This window comes from Podarcis raffonei, chromosome 4, assembly GCF_027172205.1.
Source record: "Podarcis raffonei isolate rPodRaf1 chromosome 4, rPodRaf1.pri, whole genome shotgun sequence".
Classification (NCBI taxonomy): domain Eukaryota; kingdom Metazoa; phylum Chordata; class Lepidosauria; order Squamata; family Lacertidae; genus Podarcis; species Podarcis raffonei.
This window is the reverse complement of record NC_070605.1, coordinates 85,548,289-85,567,551: the sequence shown is the minus strand read 5'-3', so window position 1 is coordinate 85,567,551 and position 19,263 is coordinate 85,548,289. Positions and strand designations below refer to the sequence as shown.

Below are 19,263 nucleotides of genomic sequence, written 5' to 3'. Positions count from 1 at the left end.
AATCTTCTCAATATGTTAATGCAATGGCATTTCTGCTTGTGACAATAAAAGTAACATGATTATGAAACCAAGCAATCAAGCACAAAAAGTTTCCCCTATCAGCAGGATAGTCATGTGATACATACTAGTCCTCATCACAAATTCAAGTGCCTTAGCAAAGTGAATATACATCACTGAATGAAATGCTAAAGCTCCCTTTCTCCCTCTTTTTACCTATTTGCAGGCAAGACTGGTCTAACTTTTGTTTTACTGTACAGCACTTTGTTCTTATAAATTAATAAACACATCCATGGCCAAGAACTATCTGAAAAATTCTAGGATACTAAAAATATGTTTAAGTGCCAGTCCTGTCAAAAGGTAGAAACAGGATTAGATAGCAGCATCAAATTCTTAAGACAATTAATTGTGAATGACTATACCAAGTTATTGTTAACAGAAAATGTCTTAGAATAGTAATATCATCACACTAAAACCTTGCAACAAATTCAAGGTGAATAATAATGCAGTAGGAATTAAAATAAAGGCTGCCAAAATATAAATTCTATTCTGTGTAGATTATGAAAGATTTTATAACACATATTTTGCTTGAAATAAATTATATCCTTGTTGTGAATCTTCAGTTTAGCTTACTATATAGCTACAGTACTATACCCAGTGTAAAAGGACGCAGGGAAGCAACAATTAAGCTGCCAAACTAAACACAAATAGAAACACAATGAATGTGCTCCATTTGCCGTTCCAAACAATACACCAAGAGACTGCAGATCATAAAAAAATCATAGAACTTTCAAAAATAACTGGGGATGGGTAAAACTATTTAAACATTAAATCAAACATTCACCCTGATATCAGTGTATGAATGTACAGCCACAACTTTGAGTGTTGGGTTTTGTGATCTGATGTGGGGTGGGACTGAACAAATCTGCGAATTACCCAGAAATGTTTCCCAGCCTTTATTCGTGTGCGGGCAGGCAATATGAAATCCCCCTCCAAAGTTTTTCAGCCACTCATTCATTCATAGAGATCGCGGGGAAGGAAGCAAGGGCGGGACTCAACGTGAATGGACGGAAGTTTTCACAGGGAGAGAAAGAAAGGAGGGGGAGAGAGAGAAGCGCACGTCTGGAGACAGACGCCGCAGCTAGAAAGGACCACCCTCTCCTTCCCGTTCCTGTGCGCTCAGCATCCCGATGCAAGGAACGGGAAACAGAAGGGTTTGAGCGACGGGAAATGGGGTCTAACTATGATATACGCAGGTTGGAATGGAAAACGAAAGGAGGAAAGGCCGGCCGGAAGCAGGCTGTGTCCCCCTTCTCTCCACCCACCCAAGCGCTCCTTTCCCCCCAGCTGATTAGGTTAAGCCGAGCCATGCAAATTCCGACATGCGGATTAGGAGAGAAAAGAGGCAAGAGGGGAGAGAGAAAGAAAAAGAGAGAGAAATCTCCCCAAGGCGCCTCTCCTCCTTTTGCTTCTTCTGCCTTGGGCTGCGCTTTCACGCACGCTTCCCTGGGAGGGAAGCAAAATCCCCCCCCTTTTTTTAAGGAAAGGGTTTCCTTCCCGAGGAAACGAGGCCAGGATCCGGCCCCTGGATACGCCCTGACTTGGAAGAGGAGGAAACCCCCACGGGGGGGGGGATGCGGAGCGAGTGAGGCTTCCCAGAGGAGACATGCCCGGCGGAGGATGGCGGGGGGGGGTGTTGTCAGGCCAGGTGGGGAGATGGCGAGGAGGATGAAGTGCCCCAGGAGGTGTGTCCATCTCGGCCAGGTCCATCCGAGGGTGGGGTGGGGGGAAAGGGAGGAGGGAACAGGGCGCCAGGTTCAACGACGCCACCCCCCACTCCCCCCTGCGAGAAGTCATGGCGGGGCAAGAAGTGGGCGCGAAGTGGATATCCCTGTCAGGTGTGCGCGTTTCCCACCCGCGTCGCCGTCAAACTCACCACAAGGACGGAGCCTCGCACCACCTCAGAGACGCTCTGCCGCAACTCGGCGGCAGTGCCGGGCTTGCTGAGCGCCCGCGTGAACTTGCGAGTCTCCGGGGGCCCCAGCGCCGGCTGGAAGGGCATCGTTGCCATGGCCCTCGCTCCTCCCGGCGGCCCTGGCGGAATCCCCGGCCCTCTCAGGGCGCTGCCTGGAGGCTCCTCAGGCGGCGTCCCGTCGCCTCCGCCCCCACCATCCCCTGAACAACGCCGCGCGAGCGAGAGAGCGAGCTGCCGGCCGGCCAGTCAGTGTCGCAGCTGGTCTTGGCTCGCGGCGGCGCCGCTCCTGTCAGGCGGCCCCTCCCTCCGGGCGACGCGCGCGCACACACACACACCAACGGCGCCCGCTCGCGCCAGCCCCCAAACACTGGCACGCGGGAGAGGGTGGGCGGTCGGGGGTGAAGAGAGCGAAGCGGAGGCGGGTTCGCTCGAGCTGATTGGCGCGGGCGCCGCCGGAGGGGCGTGGCCCGGCTGCTCCCTCCTCGCCCCGCAAGGAGCGAAGTTCCCAGCCGCCTCCCCAACCTGCGAGGTTCCTGATTGGGCCTCGCGTTACCTGCCCGGCTTGCTCTCCTGCACCACCCTGGCCCCGGCCCCCTTATTGGCTCGGCCTGGGAGGAGGGGGCGTGGCTGACAGGGAGCGGAAATCCCATCCCAGAGCGGCGTTTATTCTCTCCTGAGCGCCACCAGGTCATTCCACAGTGCATGGCGGCGGTGGAAGGGATGCCCTTGGCAGAGCGCTGTACCTGCTGGTCTTTTTCCTGAAGTGCAATACATATAACTCCCAACCAATGGGCGGCGGTGTGGGTGTGTGTGTATATAAATACGATTTGCACGTTCTATAAATAAGATTTATTACTTTTAAAGCTTTAGCGGTTTTTTTGTATTCCGATCACCTTTGCGTTGTGAGTACTTTCCCCCGATGCAGCTTCAAAGGGCGGCTTCGCAAGGAAGCGCTTTACCGTAAGTGATGCATGTTGCTAGAGAGCTCTAGCATCTGTGCTGGCTCCTTAAAACACTCCAGGAACAAGGCCAGTTGCCGGCTTCAATCCATAATGGCTCAGGCTCTACTTATTTAAAAGGCCGCCACCTCATTCTGTTCCAAGTCCATAAGCACTCTTCCAGATTTCACCCACAATTTTTTAAATATTCCAGCTACATACTGCCAAATTCCTGTCTCCATATTATGGAAGTAGATTTGGTAGCGTTTCTACAGAGGTCAGGGGGTACAGCAGTACTTTCATTTAGAATTATTTTTATTTATCAAGGCTGCCTTTTATTTGTTAAGTATGGTAGAGTGCTGCAAAGAATAATAAAGGCAAGGAAAAAGGTAGCCTTTTTAACGTTTTTCATTTTTTAAGTTACATCACTGTTTTTACACTTGAATGTTACAGCAGGAGCATGTGGGTGTAGCCAGGATTTTTGGGGGGGTGGGGCAGAACCAATGTGATTGGTTAGTTAAGTATTTTTATTGTTTTACGCCTGTGAGCAGGAGATTGCTTTGAAAAAGCAACATCTGGCAACCTGCCAGTTCCTGATATTCTAGCCTGGCATGACAGACCCAGCTCAGGGCTATGCAGGTTGTTCTCAGCTGAGTTGTATAGGAGAAAGTGAAACGGCTGGGAACCTGGAAAAGTAGAGGGGGACAACCCACTTTTCCAGTCCAGAAACTATTGCCACCAGACACATCAGATAGGTTTCACATTCTCTGAACGTCTGTCCAAAAGAACGGCTGTCAGTAGGCCTAGCCCTAATTGACATTCGAGCTACTGGAATCTGTGTTACTGATTCAAATACACATTTTATGTTACATTCTTAAAATTTCCCCAAAAATTATATTCACAAGAATAAGAAAATTTCAAAGGGAAAAGGTACTGCATAAGGGGCTAGAACAATCCTAGACACCTCTTTACACGTCAGTCCTAATTTCATGAGTAACAACGGAACTCTCTGAGGGTTTATCATGAGTAATATGGTGGAGCGAAGTAACTTAGGGCACATATTTTAATACAGTGGTACATTGGTTCTCAAAATTAATCCGTTCCAGAAATCTGTTCTAAAACGAAGGCACGCTTTCCCATAGAAAGTAATGCAAAATGGATTAATTTGTTCCAGACTTTTAAAAACAACCCCTAAAACAGCAATGTAACATGAATTTTACTATCTAACGAGACCATTGAGCCATAAAATGAAAGCAATAATTAATGTACTGTACTATAAAATATATAAGACAGTATTGTAGCTGTTAAAAATTAAAAAAAAAAAATTCTTACCTGCACAGATAGTCAATGGATGGGGGGCTTTTATCCATTTCCACAGTCACACATTCAATCAATCAGTAGCTGAACTGGGCTCCACACAGTCACAATAACAAATTAACCGAAAAAGCCTCAAAAATGCAAAGTAAATAGCAAAAACAAAAGCGCCAAACTTAATCCATTCTGGAAGTCCGTTTTGACTTCCAAAATGTTCAAAAACCAAGGCACAGCTTCTGATTGGTGCAGGCGCCCCGGAAACAATAGCCAACAACCACATCGGACATTCAGTTTCCAAAAAAAGTTCGAAACCAGAACACTTATTTCTGGGTTTTTGGCATTTGAGAACCAAGGTACCACTGTATTGGGTAGAGTGTGTAGGACTTAATAAATCATGACTAGAGTTATGGAATAAAATTCACTAAGGCATGTTTGCAAGTCGTATGTTGAGGAAGAAGCGATTTTTTTTTGTTACCATCTTTAGACTCTTCTGTCATACTCTGGAGCTGACTGAAGTGGAACACCGGATGAGGCAAGACTAGTTAGAGAAGGTTTCATGATGTGCTCTACCCCACACAGAACACAGAACTCTCATGTTGCTTCATCAAGGAACGAACTGAGCCTCAGCCCTACATAGGGTCAACACAGTTGCCTCCTAATTGTGAGCCCTTCCAGTACTTGAAGCTGCTGCTTTGCTTTAAGGAGCTCAGTTAGTTTCTGACTGCAGTAGAGAAAGGGAGTTTCTGGCTACTCTGACTCTTCCATGGAGTCACCGGGTGGCAGTGCTTCTGGGGTGTGTTCAGCAGACCCTTCCCCTTTTGTTTTGGAGTTTCTCCACTTCATCACCTGAACAGGATTCCTGGTGTTTGACATCATCAACTGGAAATGACAAAGACAGGGGTGGCTCCCCCTCTCAGTGTGTCAGGTTTATTCACAAAACACTCATCGCACACTGAAAACAGAAGCCAGATAGTCATAGTGGCAGCAGTATGTAGATCCCTAAAAAGGGCTTTTGAACAGCTAGGGCAATAATATCTGCTTCATCAAGCCCAGATCCATGGAGGCAGCTGACTGGAAGCAGTGGAGGAAAAGCCAGGGGAGAAACAGAGTCAGACCTGGGCTATGTGCTGGCAGCAAGAGGGATTTTGCAATTTGGCTTTGGAGCCCAGAGTGAATATACCCTCCTAAATAAAAACTTCAGAGCACATTCCAGAATTGATTGGCTATATGAATTCCTGGGCATCCTTTTCTTCTCTACAGCATAGTAAAACTCTGCTATTTGTGGCAAGATGGGGCAAGTCCCTACACTGCCAGGATATTATTAGTTTATTTTGTGGAGAACAGTAGAGTTATTCATTCCTTTGTTAACATTATTAAATTTGTACTGCTGAAAAATTGACCCATCTCGAGGGGAATCTTCTTGTAAGGTGGGTAGATTGGATTGGATTGCTCAGGCTATGTCCTGCTCACTGAGGTGACCAATTTGATCCCTTCAGCTACTTTTCCCATCAGGCAGGCCTCCAGAAGCCTCCATGCTTTTTCTGTGCAGGAAACCATACTGAAGCCACTTTTAAAATCATAAATGCAAATCCAGGGGTAGACTCCCAGGCTCTTGTATTTAGCAACCTACCAACATGCTCTGACCACTACTGCCATGTGGCCCTCAGAAAGCTGTCCAGAAAGAAATGTGGCCCTTGGGCTGCAAAACAGTTTCCTATCCTTGCTGTACATTGTAGAAGGTTCAAATATTACATATAAGTAAAAGGTGGAGTATGTGAACTCCTATCTCTTTGCCAGGAGAACAAAGCCTCCTGTTAGCTCTCCTGCTAGTGATGTTGTTTTAGAGTAGCCCAAAGGCTGCTTTGTGTACAGTTTGGAGTCACAGTAGTTTTTGGCCTCTAAAGGCTTAGAGTGCATATAAGAATTTGCAAACCACCCAGTACACATACTAGTCCAACCAGTAAAATCACGTTTTGCTAGGTGCACCTAGACATATTGTGTGGGAGCTATTCTCCATAAGCAGCTTCCGTGAGACTGGGAGAACATTTAAATGAGAACATTTAAATGGACGTGGATCAGCTGGATCTTTTTGCTACAGCACCAAGCAGTTGACCCACACAGCTCTAGTTGAGTCATCCTGACTTGCTTTAGGGATAAGCTGCATTTTGCTCAGTGGAATTTACCTCTTGGTAAACATGTACAGTATAGGATATTACAGTGTTTGGAATTCTCTCAGCTGGGTAGGAGCTGCCCACCCACACAGCTGGGAGGATATTTAAAGAGTATGTCGAAATGGGACTAACTAGTAATCAGTACTAAAAATACAGTAAATCCTAGGTTCTGACAGGTTCTACCCATGTGACCTATCCGTGTCTATTGCTCTGCAAACTTTAGCCTCTGGTCCCATCCATCACTGGTATGTTCCTGGAAGGTTAACCACAAAAAGAATGTGGACCTTGGTCTGAAAGAGGTTACACACCACTGCAATTGCCTAGGTGTGCTGTCTCGTATCCCTTGCATAGTGCTATTGTATTGGAGGATTTGTTTGGGTGGTGTCATGGATCCCAACCAAGCCTGTGATTTCATAACTGTAAGGTTGTAGTTTGTAGTAGAACTGATCAGACCAGGTTTGTTTTTTCTGTTAATTGCCCTAACCCGGCCTGTCACCCTCCATTTGCATGTCTGACAAGGTAGTGAAGAACAGATGTGTTGACACAGAGACAACTGGGTACTGATGCTTTTTCTAGAGGAGGTAGACTTTCCTCCCTACTAGCTAGAGGCCACATCATCTTATAGGTAGGAGAACAGTAGGCCAGGAGCTAGTCTTTTGGTTTAGTATGGGGCCATGGGTGAAAGCTAGAAGGTCACAGAGACTTGAGTTGCCTTCTGTGCTAAATCCAAAGCTCTGGGTTTGGGGACACAACTAGAAACAGTTTAGCAGGCATGTCCAAAGTCCGTTTCAGGGGCCCGCCGGTCGATTTAATCTGGCCCCCGTGTCAGTATATGTCCTGGGTAAAATCCTAATAAAAGCCCAACAACTTAAATCCTAAGAAAAAATCCTAAGAAAAAAGTTCAACAACTTCAATCCTAAAAAAAGCTCAACAACTATGGTTGGTCCTTTGGTTGGCCCTCACGCATGTTCACTTCATGAAATCTGGCCCTCTTTGAAAAAAGTTTGGGCACCCCTGCCTTATAGGAAAACAAGATCTGTTGGAGTGTTAATGCTGTGAGCATTTCCAGCTTATGCCCAGGTTATATATGTCAATCTATCAAATCTTTATTACGGCCATAGACCAGCAAAAGTAGGGTAGGTTATGGTAATATATGTTGTAAAAACCATATATCCTAAAGACATCAGAGCCTCCATTGACCTTCATTCCAAGAAAACAGCACCATGGATATGTGCTGGAACCCCTAAAGTCTCTCACTGCTCAGAGACTGGGGTGTGCACAACAGTACTTATCAAGGTCAAATGTTTCCAGACCACACAAACCAGCTTAGATAAGCACAGTGTTTAATGCCAGGGAAGTTAAACTGAACAGATGATTTTGATTCTGCTAGTTCTCAGTGCTAACATCTTCCTTTCCATTATGCCTGCCCATATTCAGTTGTGCTTCTCTCTGTGCGTCAGCACCTTTGACTTCAGAGAAAAGCAAGATGGAGCAAGTTAGGGTGGTATTCAGCTGTAAAAATCTTGCAGTTTGCATAGCATAAATATATCTCCATAAAAGTGCTTCATGGCAGAACAGCTGAGTAAGCTTATATCCCTGCCAGCAAGCAGATTTTTCTTTCACCTTCTCCATCCAAACCCTCTTTCTTTTTTAAGGAAGTGGCTCATGCATTGGCTGTCATATTATCCTGACACCTAGTAGTATATAGGCACAGTTGACTCATAACCTGTTGCAGGAATAATGGGAGCTGTTAATTAAAAGGTATTAATATCAGTTTGCAGGTACGTGTTTGCTTATAAAACAAAACTCACCAGACAGACTCAGCTGGCTGTTGATTTTACTGGGTAGCTGACCTAAAAAAAAACCCAACCCTTGCCCCCTTTATGGCAGAAAAGAACTGCTAAAACTGGATTTCAAACTATAATCATGAATGGATATTAGGTTTCTTAATTTGCTGTCATGAGACGGATACTTCAGTTGGTTGTTTTAAAGGTTTCAACAGACATCTAACTTGAGGCAAGCACTGGAAATATTCTTTTGGAAGCTTGTTGTTTACCTTCTGGTGGAAATGTAAGCTCCACCCCCCCCCAAATAAATCTCTTTGCAGAAACAATAGGATTTACTCAGATAATTTGCAGGATTAAGGGCTTGACAGTTCCTTTAAGGCAAGAGTGTGCATGTGAATGTGTCTGTGTGTGAGAGAGAGTGTTTTAAGGTTCGCAGTGACCTAACCTTGAGTGACAGCAACCTATAGACCAAACATACCCCACTTAACTAAACCATGCTAGTTATGACTGTCGCATGACTGAAACAATGGCAGAGGTCCAGTGCTTTTCATTAAATTTTGCCACAACAGCCTCTGCCCAATCCTTGCTACCAAACTCTCTGGTGAGCTTAAAAAGCAATTTGGCAACATCCTGTGCTTAAGTGACTTGGCAGAGATGCAGAGAAAATCTTAGTCTGACTGGCACAATGGTGTAATGGCAGAAGGTTGTAAAATACATTCCTCTTTAAAAAATAAAAATCAATGTGTCAATTATGCATGTCGCAGAGATGCAGGAGGGAAGCGGCTGTCTTTCGACCAGATGGTGCCAGCTTGTTCTGTACAATTCTGCTAAATCTGTGGAGGCTCTGCTTCTTCTTCAGGAAGAGTTGTTTCTTTATTCATCCCTTGAAACAAAGGGATGACATGTCTTAGTTTAGGGGGGAGAGTTTAGTAGATATGAGAGAGGTTTATACAATTATGCACGGTAAATGTAAAGTGGTTTTCTCTTAAGTTCACAACGCTAGAACACACAGCAGGTTCAGGAAAACCAAAGGGAGGTACTTCTTCATACAGAACGTAATTCAAATATGGACTTTGCTACCATAAAAAATGTTGATGGCCACCAATTTGGATCGCTTTAAAAGGGGATTAGACAAGTTCATGGAGGATTAAGCCATAAATTGCTTCTAGTTTCTCTTCAACCAGGCCTTTGCCTGATTAACATTCTATGGGTTTTTTAAAATGTGTTCGTGGGAGGGTGATTATGGGTTTGTTTGTTTTTATTGTTATGTATTTTGTGTTTTTATTTTGTATTTTTATGCTGTGTACCACCCTGAGATCTTCAGATGAAGGGTGGTATACAAATTTAAATAATAAATAAGAAAACTAAAAAATAGTTACCGGTATCTCCAGAGTTAGAGGCCTCTGAATATCAGTCATTGTGGGACAACATAAGAAGACAGTATTGTGTTCATGTCCTGCTGTGTGGGCTTCCCACTTTTTCTTTATTTTTCTTTGTTAAATTTATTTATTTATTTACTCAATTTGTATCCTGCCCTTCCTCCCAAAGGAGTCCTGTTTATTCAAAGACCTATATACTGCTTTTCGCACAAGTATCAAAACACAGCACAACAATAACATCAACCACAACCACAGTAACAGCTTATTCATACACACTTGGGTAAATAAAAAATGATGTTAAATGTTGGGGGAAACGCATCACTGAAAATGCTCACCAGATTGTGGGCAGGGGCCGCTGTTCCTTAATGTAGGTATCACCTAAGATAATTTCCTCTTTCCAGTTCCTTCCAGACGGACTGAAGCAGGCCGTGACAACACCAAGATGGACGAGAAGCACAACTCGTGTCAACCACGACTCAGGCCCTCAATTGCAGTGGGCCCAACTTTGTAAAACTCCTTCCTATTAAAAATCAGGTAGGCACCATGCCTGCTAAGTTTCAGATACCACGTGAAAACATTCCCCCACCCTGGAGGCCTTTGCACATTGAGTGCTGTTCTAATATTTCTATTTCTGATGTTTTAATATGCATTTTAAATTTTGTATGTGGTTTGTTTTTACTGTAAGTCACTTTGAGACTAATAATAATAATAATAATAATAATAATAATAATAATATAATTTTTTATTTATACCCGGCTCATCTGGCTGAGTTTCCCCAGCCACTCTGGGTGGCTCCCACTCAAGTGTTAAAAACAGTACAGCGTTAAATATTAAAAACTTCTCTGAACAGGGCTGCCTTCTGATGTCTTTTAAAGATAGGATAGCTGCTTATTTCCTTCACATCTGAAGGGAGGGTGTTCCACAGGGTGGGCGCCACTACCAAGAAGGCCCTCTGTCTAGTTCCCTGTAACCTCACTTCTCGCAATGAGGGAACCGCCAGAAGGCCCTCAGTGCTGGATCTCAGTGTCCGGGCTGAACAATGGGGGTGGAGACACTCCTTCAGGTATACAGGGCCGAGGCCGTTTAGGGCTTTAAAGGTCAGCACCAACACTTTAAATTGTGCTCGGAAACGTACTGGGAGCCAATGCAGATCTCTCAGAACCGGTATTATGTGGTCCCGGCGGCCACTCCCAGTCACCAGTCTTGCTGCCGCATTCTGGATTAATTGCAGTTTCTGGGTCACCTTCAAAGGTAGCCCCACATAGAGCGCTTTGCATTAGTCCAAGCGGGAGATAACTAGAGCATGCACCACTCTGGCAAGGCAGTCTGTGGGTAGGTAGGGTCTCAGCCTGTGGAGCTGGTAGACAGCTGCCCTGGACACAGAATTAACCTGCGACTTATGAAGGAAAGTGGGGTATAAGTTCCTTAAATGAATAAATCCCATTGCATCAGAACTTATGGGAGTCGTAGCATGGGGAATTTTGTCTCCCCAAAATCTCAGGACTTGGTGCAGCAGGGGTGGAGCAGAACTTTTAATCAAAGCAAGCAGTTTGTTCCCCAGGGCTGTCAGCAGGCAGCCAGAAACACTGTTTTAAAGGAGGAAAAGTGGGGATGTTACCACATAGTTTAGGACATGTTTTCACAGACATCTGAGAAGGGAGAGGTAGAGAGGGAATGACAAATGATGCAATACCATGCCAATGGATGTTCCACCATTTGGGGAAAAGGGAATGTACTCCTTAAGATGAAAACATTTTTTCCCTCTTGCAATAAAGGATATGGGTGGGAAACCAAGGCCCTTGTTTGAAGTGGCCACCTAACTGTTATGTACTGAAGTTCTCACCCTGGGTCAGCAAGGGGGTACTTTCACTCAGGTCCGCATATGCAAATAAGGAATTGAAAGTGACGTTCAGTGATTGGATAGTTACAGAAAGTTGTTACTGTTGCTTTGTAGTTGAGCTCTATATAAGCAGGTTGGCTGAACCCTTCAGTTCAGTTCTGTTCTGGCCTGTGAATAAACAAGAGCTGTCTGAAGAATCGCTGTGTCGTCTGATATGTTCACCCACAACTTAACACTAACATTTCCAGATAGAGACTTTTGGCTCCCAAAATGAAGATGAGCTGGTGCTCTCTCACAACAAAGAAGTCATGAACTCTATTGTATACCCATCAAGGGTTATTTACAATCCCAGAATTCTTATTAGGCTGTAGGCTAACCCAAATGATCATTATCTTAATATCCTCTAATAGCACATAGTTTATTGTGGCCTAAGCCTAGCCGCTTCATTTGATTTAATCCATCCACCTGCTTTAATTTTTATCCTTCTGAGGATCTAACATCTGATGAGCATGTATTCTCTGTTATTTCCAGAACAGTGTTCTTACACTGTCTTGTGGATATCTTTTTAATTTCATTGAACTTAACAGACACTCAAACAAAAGAATTACTGAATGCAGAAAAGATAAGGGTCCAATCCATTCGAAATAAGTATATCCTCGATATAATTAATCATAAATGAGCTGTCTGAGAAAAGAACTGGGTGGCTAGAGCAGCCCTTCCCTTCTGGCCTGGACATTGTCATCTGCTCCGGTCAAGGATCTGCTTGGGGTGGAGAAAGGTACTTCTGCGAAGGGGTCGCTCTTTGCCAGTGCCAAGTCAGCCAGAAATTCCACTAGCGTTGGCCATCAAACCCCTGCTGTGAGTAGTAGTGACAGGGAAGAAAATTTGGTTAATTTAACAGTTTGATGCATCCTTACCTAATTGCAGTTTCCAAAACACTATGTGCGCTGAAACATGGCTATCCTTTGAAATTCTCACTTCTCAGAATTTTGCAATGCATTTTTGTAAGTAAATGTGTGCAAAAAACATACAGTTTTGTATTCAAAGATGCATATATTCATGAAAATAACTTACAAAATTGCTAGCAAAAATGTGCATATTAGGCAAAACTGCATACAAAAGTACTGATGGATTTTCATGATGACATTTTCCATGTAAACAATAATCACAAACTGATGCAGTAATGTGACTGGAAAAATTAGAAACTGAGAGAAACAGAAACTGACAGCTTCATCTGTGCCTACGTGTGACCTTATGAGAATTCTAGCTGCCATCAAGTCAGCTATCTGGAAACAGAACTGTGTTGCAGGAACAGCCGTGGCCTCCTAGCCTAGACATTGTCCTCTGATGAGGGTGGATATTTTTCTGCTCTCCTAGACAGCCAGGATCTTCACAGATCTACATAAATGTGTTATAAGAACCGGGGCCTGAGCTTGTTTCCCCCCTTCTTTGTCCTCTTCACTTTTCCTCGTGTATCATGTCACTGTAAAATGAAAGACAAGGACTATTGTACTCGTTTTTGTAAGTTTCTCTGACAGTCTTTTTATCTGAATGTTGGGGTATAAATGACTTAAATAAATAAGGTGGTTTTGTACTATTGATAAGACAACTACCTTATTACAGCATCAATAAGTTCAAATAAAATTTGAACACCCCGCGGTATAATACTACATTCAGCTGAAATTCCAATATTCTGCCTTAAGCAGTTTGTGATATGCATTGGCTATCTGAATGGTTCTGAAGACCCATTCTAGAAAAATGGGTGCCGTAAGTGCCACTCTTTTTAACAACAACAACAACAAAAAAAAGGTGTCGGTACGGCGTACCCTTGAGTACCCCCTTTTTATATTAAAAAACCCCCCACTGCTGAAGACAATTATGATTACTTATAGTTCAGGCTACACAAGGAAATTCTTGTGTACAACTAGCACCAGGAAAAAATCTTATAATAGTCATTTCTTTGTTTCTTGGCAACATAAATATACAGAAACAAATCCAACTTCCCTAGAGCCAATAACTGTAAGTCAAACATCTGAATTTGCAGCCAGGCAAACCTGAAGTATGAAGGCTTTAATCCCTTTGTGCTTAGTCTTAAAAGGACAGAGTTGCAGTGAACCAAAGCAAACGTATGCAGGGGTTATTTCTGAAGCTCGTGGAAAAAAGCAAATGAATTAATCCGTAAAAAATGATCGGAACTGCCATGTACAAGAGGTTTATAGACAGAGAACTGGCTGGTTGGTTCAAATGGGCCTCACATCCTCAAAATTTGTTCTATCAGCCCTAGATAAAGTTTTTTGTTTCCAAGTACGCTTCCTGATGCAATTATAATTGCATGTATCTCTCTCTTCATTCAGGTTACTGATGTTCACTCAATTGTTTTACTATTAATTAATTAATTTTTATTATAGTTATTAATGTATTACTACTACAGTGGTACATCGGGTTACATACGCTTCAGGTTACATACGCTTCAGGTTACAGACTCCACTAACCCAGAAATAGTGCTTCAGGTTAAGAACTTTGCTTCAGGATGAGAACAGAAATCGGGCTCCTGCGGCGAGGCGGCAGCGGGAGGCCCCATTAGCTAAAGTGGTGCTTCAGGTTAAGAACAGTTTCAGGTTAAGAACGGACCTCCGGAACGAATTAAGTACTTAACCTGAGGTACCACTGTACTACTACTACTACTACATTTCTCTACCACTTTTCCTCTGAAGTGGTGTGTGGCGTTTGCCCTTCTAGGTGTGTGACATCATACTGGGTCATAAGGAAAGGGTTAACTAAGTGTAAAATGAGGATAAGTCTGTGGGTTGGGCTAGTTTGATGTGAGAAAGTGAGAGAATCTGTTAAGAGGAGTCAGATAGACAGTTGGGATAATCAGTTAGAAGGTATTAGGAAGGTATAGGCCGGTAAAGAAACTAAGATTAAGAAACTGACAAGGAAAATTACCTGAAACCATGAACTTGTTCATGCTTATAAAATGAACTTGTTTATTTGGTTTAATGTTAACAACTGTCTGGACTCAGTGTGCACCCGAGAGAAACGGGTTGGTGGCAGCGAGGAAGCGATCACAGTGGTGGCACAGGGATCAATAGACCGTCAAATGTCTGGGGACCCTGTGTGATCGCCACATGGTGCTCTAGGTAGTGCACATGGTTCTCTCCCTCCCTTTTCATCCTCACAAAACCCTATCAGGTAGGTTAGGCTGAGAGGTAGTGACTGACACTGGTGTTTTGTGTGTGTGTGTCTTAAACAACATCTCAGCCCATGACAGAGATTCAAAGTCTGTACGATGAGTGTAACCGAGCATCTGAAAAAAGAAACATAATCCTCTCTTATTGCTTCTCTCACTAAGGTGTTATTACAATTGCCTTTATTCACCATCTTTAAACAGTTGACGTATTGCAGCATGTGATAAGCTGGATAAGAATCCTACCTTACAGGGAACAACCCCCCGTTTGAAGGTGTCCTCTATTTGATTTAACTCTAGTTTAAAGATAAAGAACTATAAGAAGGCTTTGAAGTTGCCCATCCAACAGTTAGCACTAGGCACCTTGTCACAGTCTTACCCAGTCTAAGGTTAGCTATATTGCATTTCTATTATAGTAATTTTTTCTTCTTCTAAAGTTGCATTTATACAGATATGGGTTTTTATGCACATTTCATGCAAGTCTGTCTTTTGATGACGTGTTTCCTTTTTTGTGACATGCAAGTCCCATCTTACTTTGAGAGCTTTGATAGGAGAGGGTTTATGGGGGCAGTGGGGGGTGAGACAGATTGCTTAAAGTTCCTTAACAGTCAACAGTAGGGATGGGCAGATCTGACAGCTTTGGCCTCTCTCAGTTTCTCATTTTTCCTATCTTAAGTTCAGTTCCTCACCAGTAATGATTTATTAATAAAAAGCCCTTGGGAAAATTCATCAGCATTCTGGTGAGAATGTTGCCCAATATACACATTTGCATAGCAGTTTCTAAAATATATTGCATTTTCATATGTTGTTTTCACTAATGTATGCATTTATATACAGTGGTACCTCAGGTTACATACGCTTCAGGTTACAGACTCCACTAACCCAGAAATAGTACCTCGGGTTAAGAACTTTGCTTCAGGATGAGAACAGAAACCGTGCTCCGGTGGTGCGGCAGCAGTGGGAGGCCCCATTAGCTAAAGTGGTGCTTCAGGTTAAGAACAGTTTCAGGTTAAGTACGGACCTCCGGAACGAATTAAGTACTTAACCTGAGGTACCACTGTACACTGTTTCCCCCTAGTGCATACATTTTTCTACACCTTACTTGTATGAGGCGTTAGGGGAGGGGTAGTAACTGTGGTGGGGGACACATTGTGCTCCATCTGGGGTAGTTTGTCCACCTTTGGTGCAGTGACAGAGCTTCATGCTCCGGCACCGGGGGCGGAGACCAGGCAGGGGCATGGCTGGCGCGTGTCCTGGGGGCGTGGTGTGGGTCCTGGGGGCATGGCGTGGGTCCTGGGGGCGTGGCGCACCACCTGCAGGGGCGTGGCGCCCAGCCGTGATGGCACCCTACTGGGATTGTGGTGCCGGGGGCTGTGCGCTCCCCCCGCCCCCCTCTTCCTCCACCAGTGCTTTGGTGCCCATCCTGCACTCAGCTCTCACCTGTGGCTGCCAGAAACTGAAAGCATGCAACAGTGGCCACACCCCAGGAAACAGCTAAACCAAGTGAGGGCAGCCGATCGGTCGCAAACCCTCTGTTTTAGGAACTTCCCCTCCATGCAAAGACAGACTCTGGAAGATTGAGTGGACAGGACCAATAGTGGGTCCCCAGTCATGAAGGTGCATGTGCTGTAGAGGAAAGTGAGGAGCAGGTAGGGCTCATCAACCTGGGAAGGTAGCCCATCTAGGAGAAGGAAAACTCTGATCCTAAACCTCCACTGCCTTAGGGGATAGATTCAGGAGAAGTGATTTTTTAAACATAATTTTTATTGAGTTTTCCATATTACATTTCGTTTTCATTACTCAAATCCATAACTTACAATATTGCTCAAAAAGAGCACCGACCTCCTTCCCTCCCTCTTTCTGACTTTCACATATCTTTAACGTATCCATCACATCTCTATAACCACTTCTTTACCTTATATCAACTTTTAACATTCACCCTCTTATATGTAAATTAGCTCCTTAATTTCGCATTACCAAACATTTCATGTTAAAGCTGCAAACGTTTTCAAATGTTTACAATTTTCTTTCAAATAAATTATAAATTTGCTCCAGTCTTTTTGATACAATTCATCGCGTCGATTCCTGATCTTCCCCGTCAACTTTGCCAACTCCACGTATTCTACCATCTTTATCAGCCAGTCTTCCAGAGTGGGGAGTTCCTGCTGCTTCCATCTTTGGGCCAGAAGAATTCTTGCAGCCGTTGTGGCATACATAAACAAATTTACATCTTTTTTTTTAATTTCCTCGCCAATTAATCCCAGTAAAAATGCCTCTGGTTTTTTTACTGAAATTATACTTAAATACCTTTTTTAATTCATTATATATGATGTCCCAGAAGGCCTTCACCCTGGTACAGGACCACCACATGTGCAGCAAGTTGGGAGAAGTGAAGACTAAGGAATAAACCCTACAAAAATTCAGAGTGGAGACCCTAAGTCGGTTGGATGGTGCCTTGTACACCTCCTTCTAGCAACTCTTGCAGCCAAGCTGGTGCCAAACCTATTGCTCTGCTTTCCTTTGGACCACATCGGCGAGGCCTTGTCATCTGGGCAGCCCAGGACCTCCATACACACTGCACAGGCTAGCTCCCCAAGGATGTCACTTCAGTACTGCTAACGCAGTGCACCCCTAGAGGAGCACTCCATTGTCTCTCAGGACAGATGGATGCCAATATCTTGACTGGAGAACGGCTTTCGAAAGACAGCTGCATTTTGGTTTGCATCGTTTCAGATTAGCTAAGTTCCCTTTAAGATGTGAACTGAATTTAATTTCTCTTCCATCCGTAGTCAGCAGCTAAGCTGGCAGCCACAGGATTGTTAGGAGAATTACAGGTAAATGACCCAGAGTGGCTAGGAAATAGCTGGAGATAGCTCTGGAAGGTCAGAGTCATTTTGGTGAAGATGATTCATTCTCTTCTCTTCTCTTCTCCCTAGCTAAGAGAAGCGATGAGTAAGAGTTCACTGTGAAAAAGAACTACAGAAGGTGTAGTCTTTAGAGAAACAGGAATAGAGTTAGCTCTGAATTCTGCAAAGGCAGTAGAGCTATGCTGTCTGGCTCCAGCTTTGCTCAATTTATATCTGTAAATAAATTTAATTATAATAGGTCATGATTATAAATTTAATTATAAAAGGCCTTTGGGGATCAATCCTTCTAAAGATAACCAAAGGCAAGTATGCTCTGCCCCTTAAATTTCTCACTGCTCAGGGAAATGGGAAGAGGGTAACTGAATAAAAGTAAGTTACAAAAGTGCAGTCCTATGGATGCTAACTTGGAAGTGATCCCCACTGAAATAAATGGAAATTAAGTTATGAACAGGGGGAAAAGTCCAGCATTATTAAAGCCACCATGCAGCCTCTGTTAAGAAGCCCTGTCCTTGGTATATTTGCTCTTTTATATGTTTGTGTGCTCAGTTTCCCAACAAATTGCAAGAGTTTTGCGCTTGTTGGAATAATTAAGTGAGAACTGGCAGGGACTGTGTAGATTGCCGTTCCATATTATTTTAGCTCCAGGAGACTATGTACACACATTACAAGTCATCTGTAATGCTTGGGTGGTATTCAGCTAAGTTTTACTCAGATCCATTAAAATTAGATTAGTCAAGTTATTTCATTTCAATAGTAAAATACTCTGAGTAAAATTTAGTTGACTTTCACCCCTTGTATCTGATGAAGCTGTGGTGCATTCCATTGCAACAGAAGAGTACAAGATCTCTGTAAGTGCATATTTGTGAGTGGGTGAGATTTTAATTGTGTCTGTCTCTAGGCTTTGTGTGCTGACAGGTTTTTTTTGTTTGTTTTATTAACTTATGAGAAGCTAAAATGCATATAAACATTTCACAACACCTCAGTAGCTGAGACAATAGTAAGCGGAGTTCCCATCAATCAGCTGAAGACAGCTCTCACAATCCACGGCCATAAATGTTTCAAAGACTAAGCCTCTGTTTATCTCAGCTTTCAGTTCCTCTGATTTGGAGGTGGGGTGTTAAACTGAGAAAGCCACTTGCAGAAACTCTGCCATTTATGCTTTAATGTTTGCCTCTAAATATTGTCTAAAATATTATCCCAAACTGGCTTCAACTTTGCAGGTTCAGTAGCATTTTTATGTACAGTACTGGATTACTCCAGGAGAACTGAGCTGTCCTTGTTTGATTCCCGTTCCTTCCAAAATTATCTGTCTGCTGTTTACTGCTTTTTAAAATAGGGCTGTCATACGTCCAGCTTTTCTTGCCGTACATGACTGGGATTTCAAAGGCAGAATTGACGTCCAGGAGGAATTTCAGAAAGGCGGCACTTTGTTCTGGATCTTAGGCAAGTCAATCGAAAAATTGCAGGGTTTTTTTGCGTTTTTGTAAAAAAGAAAGAAAGCTCAACAACTGTCCTCATTTGTACTTTTAAAATTCAAATTAAGTGAGTAATTTAATTTATTACAACCACTTTATCATTTTAGCTGTAAAAAAAAAGTCCACAAACTTAGAAACAAACCTCAGTAACACAATCTAAATACAGTGGTACCTCTCGTTACAGACGCTTCAGGTTACAGATGCTTCAGGTTATAGACTCCGCTAACCCAGAAATAGTACCTCGGGTTAATAACTTTGCTTCAGGATGAGAACAGAAATCGCACGGCGGCAGCGGGATGCCCCATTAGCTAAAGTGGTACCTCAGGTTAAGAA

General features: G+C 43.5%; 1 protein-coding gene across 8 annotated transcripts in view; it reads right to left on the bottom strand.

Moving 5' to 3' along the window:
- DOCK9 (dedicator of cytokinesis 9) overlaps positions 1 to 19,263 on the bottom strand; it is a 136,161-nt gene that overhangs the window by 96,217 nt on the left and 20,681 nt on the right. For 4 of the 8 annotated variants that reach the window (XM_053384487.1, XM_053384492.1, XM_053384502.1 and 1 more), the window contains exon 1: positions 1,934 to 2,312. The exons of 2 other annotated variants lie outside the window; for them this stretch is intronic. In XM_053384487.1, the coding sequence (XP_053240462.1) occupies positions 1,934 to 2,068 (135 nt within the window). In that variant the 5' untranslated portion in view covers positions 2,069 to 2,312. Of the gene's footprint in view, positions 1 to 1,933; positions 2,313 to 19,263 lie in introns of those variants that run through there. 2 more of the 8 variants (XM_053384491.1, XM_053384497.1) reach the window with 2 other exon arrangements.